The sequence below is a fragment of the Salmo salar genome, chromosome ssa10 (genome assembly GCF_905237065.1).
Source record: "Salmo salar chromosome ssa10, Ssal_v3.1, whole genome shotgun sequence".
Taxonomy (NCBI): domain Eukaryota; kingdom Metazoa; phylum Chordata; class Actinopteri; order Salmoniformes; family Salmonidae; genus Salmo; species Salmo salar.
The window spans coordinates 74,923,757-74,927,908 of record NC_059451.1 but is presented as its reverse complement, the minus strand read 5'-3'; the positions used below and the strand labels follow the sequence as shown (position 1 = coordinate 74,927,908).

General features: G+C 42.5%; 1 protein-coding gene across 1 annotated transcript; it reads right to left on the bottom strand.

Annotated features, from left to right (window-relative positions):
* Nucleotides 1-1,687: 1,687 nt before the first annotated feature.
* On the bottom strand, nt 1,688-3,779 carry LOC106561075 (pro-adrenomedullin). Its single transcript, XM_014124698.2, has 4 exons — nt 3,611-3,779; nt 3,004-3,119; nt 2,739-2,861; nt 1,688-2,589 (listed from the first exon to the last, which is right to left on the bottom strand). Exons 2-4 carry the CDS (start codon nt 3,105-3,107, stop codon nt 2,334-2,336), a joined length of 483 nt encoding a protein of 160 aa, XP_013980173.1. The 5' UTR covers nt 3,108-3,119; nt 3,611-3,779; the 3' UTR covers nt 1,688-2,333.
* Between the last annotated feature and the right edge of the window lie 373 nt (nt 3,780-4,152).

The window sequence follows — 4,152 nt, the reverse complement described above, 5'->3', positions numbered from 1 at the left end:
GCCCAGCCAGAGCACAGATTTGAATCCAATCGAACATCTCTGGAGAGACCTGAAAATAGCTGTGCCAACCTTGTAGCGTCATACCCAAGAAGACTCAAGGCTGTAATCGCTGCCAAATGTGCTTCAACAAAGTAAAGGGTTTGAATAATTATGTAAATGTTATATTTCCATTTTTTATTTTTAATACATTTGCAAAAAATTCTAAAAACCTGTTTTTGCTTTGTCGTTATGGGGTATTGTGTGTAGATTGATTGTGGGGTGTCACGACAGTGACGGATGGTGGCGCCCCTCCTCGGCCGGGCGGAGCTCGGCGGTCGTCGTCGCCGGCCTACTAGCTACCATCGATCCCTTTTTGTTTCACTTTCGTTTGGTTAGGTCTAGGTAGGCACACACCTGTTTTGGGTTAGTCATTAGTAAGGGGGGGTTATTTAGGTTAGCGTAGGATGTATGTGGTTGTACGTGATTGTGTTGCTTGTCCGGGTTTTGTGTGTTCGTAAGAACGTGTATTTAGTTTTTCCTTCTGCCAGTGGTTTCTTTTATTTTGTGTACACCACCGCAGAATCGTTCTGGGCTGCGCCCCTATACCTTGTCGACCACGTACAGTGCTTCAAATAAAGAAGGGTGGTCACGAACTCTCTCTGTCTCCTGCGCCTGACTCTACCTCTCCTGTTGTTCCTCGAGCCAGCCCGTGACATGGGGAAACAATTTAAACCATTTTAGAATAAGGCTGTAACTTAAAACATTTTGGAAAAAGTTAAGGGGTCTGAATACTTTCCGAATGCACTATGTACTTGTATTTAAATTGCACTTCTCTCGATATGTACACAAACTCAAGTTCAAGTACAGTATCAATGAGCACAAAATACAGAATCCAAGGCCTTGATAACCAAACATTGTAGATCTTTGTAGTCCCAAATACAGTATTTCTGGTACAACGCTTCTCTCACCACCATTGATTTAGTTTTGAACTGATATTGGTGGTATATGTTGAATTTGTCAGTCAATAGCATTTATATTGGTCCTCTTTTCCTGTTAGGCTCCAGTCCCAGCCCAAATCCCAGGGTAAGAGAGGCCACTCTTTTACAGTAGTTGACATTAACAGGCTGACTACACCGCTCGTGTCACGTGCGCTGCAAAATACATTTATAAAACTGTTATTCAATTATTGCACCCACACTGCTCGCGCGCCAACGAGCGTCTGCGTTGCCAAGGGCTAAAATAGAAGTCAGTTCTATTTCTGACGCAGATCGCACCGCAAGTCCTACCTCTCCCATCTCATTGGTTTACTGAAGCAGGTACCCACGTGCCATCTCCTCATTGGTTATACCCACGTGGGTGACTGAAAGATGAACGAAGTCAGTGGCTGTAATGCACCTAATTTATGAAAGTTGCCAATCGCAATATAAAGTCAAGAGAAGGAAAAGCATGGAAGGAGGAGAGATGACTAGAAACGATTTGGTTGACCGTCTGTGTGAATTAATTGGTGGAGTAGAGGACCTTGTGCATTTCAGGTAAAATAGCTCAATGTTTATATCCCAGGACAAATTAGCTAGCAACAGCAAGCTAGCTAAAAAGGACAAATTAGCTAGCAAGTGCAAGCTAGCTAGCTTGCCATAAATACATTTATGTACAATGGCGCACACGCACAGCCAGTTTGGGTTCCGTGTAATTCCAATTGGAATCCAGCTAGTGGGAATATCCAGCATTTGGAATTTTTATTCACCTGCAACCTGAATTAAGAATGACAGCTGGGTTGGGAAGATAAACATATGAAGGAACAACCATTTCAGTAACAGGTGCAATAAGACCAAGTAAGTAACAGATTGAATTAGAAAAATTTATGCTATTTATATTTGAGAAGCATAAGATTAATTAATGTACATGCAAAAACATAGCTATTGAAACAAACAATTAAAAATCAACTTGCAATAGAGCATGCTAGGAAGTATGATAATAATGGGCGTGGTTTTGGTTTAACTCTGGTTATTAAAATCAACACTTGGTGTTTTACACCAATGAGTGTTCATTTAACACTTAAGAGTTAATTTATGACCTGAATTAACACTAGAAATGTTGGACTGAAAAAATCCAGACACTTATCGTTTCCCTCTTTCGCTGCTTTCTTTCATCCAAAGTGGCATGAAATTCATTTCCTGCTCCATTGACTTTGTCCATCCTATCCCCAACACAGGAAGGGAATGCTCAGGAATAGGACCTCAGTAGTATCTCATTCAGCCAGACATAAAAAAAGCACCTGGCATTCACAAGATTGACACTCCTCTTCTCTGCCTGACTCAAGTTTGTCTGAGCAGGGTGGCCTGTAGATGGAGTCCTTAGCTGCTCTCGCTGCTCCAGCCTAATCTCACTCTCCCTGCTTGGAGAGTTAGCAAAGCATAGAGCTGTGGGAGAGACCATGGAGACCTACGGCGGCGGCGACCGTAACCCTGCGAGCTGATCTTATCCTCCGGGGCTCTATTGACCTTTAACCTGTTGTTGAGGATGTGCAGCCGATGGACCAGATTTTGCAGGGAGCATGTTCCCAGAGAACAGCCAGGTCTTTTCGCTGAGGTCACAATGGATCTTCTGGACCTGAAAGAGATCAAAGGAAATCAGAGATTTACGAAGATTTCTAAAGATTGACTGAAATGTAAATGGGCTTGACCAAAAACCTGTCGAATGTGACATTTATAGCAGTAAAACAAGCGACAGTGACCATTATTTAAATCTAAAATGATTACCTGGAATTAAATACAGAGGAGTCTGTCTCCTCTCTCTGCCCTGGTCCACTGAGGATCCCTGAGTCGAAGGCAGAGCTGCTGTGGAGAGCTGCTCTCATGCGACTCGGTAGCCAGCCTCTAAATCTACCAAACGAGAAGGCATGGTTAATGCAGAACTAACCCAGTTCTCCCTAGACATAAAGACAGCGCACACACCCTATCCAATAATCCTGTACACTCTTGAATTAGATGGTGGCCACTGTTCGTCTTTCGTCAATCAGCTTACCTCTTTTTCAAGTTGGAGTTGAGGCCAACTTTGGTGCTTTTCACCAGAGGTAAAATTGTGGCTAGAACACACAAGCAGATGGTGGTTTGAAGAGCCACTTTCATATTGGCTAGAACCTGTGAATAGCAATGGAATGAATTAGCATGATTTTCAGAACAGTACAATTCTCACCTTTCCCCACAAGTAGTTGAGACAATCTCCTGGCTCCAAAAGTATACCTGGATTATACCATGCTTACATAAGAGGGTCCAAAAGGCAGGTTCCCTCCAGCCCCTGGCCATTCCTTTATTTCAGGGTTACATTTTGCCTAATGTAATAGCTGGACAAAAACTGTTCTAAGTATTGGCTAGAATTCCTCTGTATTCAGGAATACCATACATTCTAAATGGATGAGACTGGGCTATTTTCTTCAGTAAGAACAATATAGTAAGAAAGTTGCACCACTGTATACACACACAAAAACAACTGCTTATCTTGGACAACAAAGACAGCACCCCTGTCTATACATTCCTGCCTTGACTTCAGCAAACAAAAAGAAAAAGTTTTACCTAATACAAGTCAGTAACAAAAGATACATTCACAAGTTCAAATGACAGAGCTGACTTACCTCAGTCTCAAAACAATTTTACTTCACCTGGAGGTTGTGAGGAAAAAGAGTAATATGTATCCCAATGGCTCCCAGTTGCATACAATCAATCTATCTATCCAGTTGGCTAGGTGTCTTTTTCAAGGCTATAGAGTTACCTATTAGTCTGAATGTACACAGCCAAGTGAGAGGCTTTATAGGAGGGATGGGAAGGACTTATACCTGAGTGACAGTCAATGTGGGAGGGGCTTGTGTATGTGAAAGCTTTTCTCATCCCATTCTCCAGCAGACAGCGGGATAAGCCATTGTCAGGCTCATGAGGCCCATGTAATGTAGCACAGCTATACACTGAGTGCACAAAACATTAAGGACACCTGCTCTTTCTGTGACATAGACTGACCAGGTGAATCCAGGTGAAAGCTATGACCCCTTATTGATGTCACTTGTTAAATCCACTTCAATCAGTGTAGATGAAGGGGAGAAGACAGGTTAAAGAAGGATTTTTAAGCCTTGAGACAATTGAGACATGGATTGTGTATGTGTACCATTCAGAGGGTGAATGG

What these genes read in the sequence shown, in the direction of transcription:
- LOC106561075 (XM_014124698.2), bottom strand. Translation starts at nt 3,107, where the DNA reads ATGAAAGTGGCTCTTCAAACCACCATCTGCTTGTGTGTTCTAGCCACA. An exon ending in AACTCCAACTTGAAAAAGAG is followed by an intron (nt 2,862 to 3,003) that starts GTAAGCTGATTG and finishes CTCGTTTGGTAG; the next exon opens with ATTTAGAGGCTGGCTACCGA. An exon ending in TCCTCTGTATTTAATTCCAG is followed by an intron (nt 2,590 to 2,738) that starts GTAATCATTTTA and finishes GATCTCTTTCAG; the next exon opens with GTCCAGAAGATCCATTGTGA.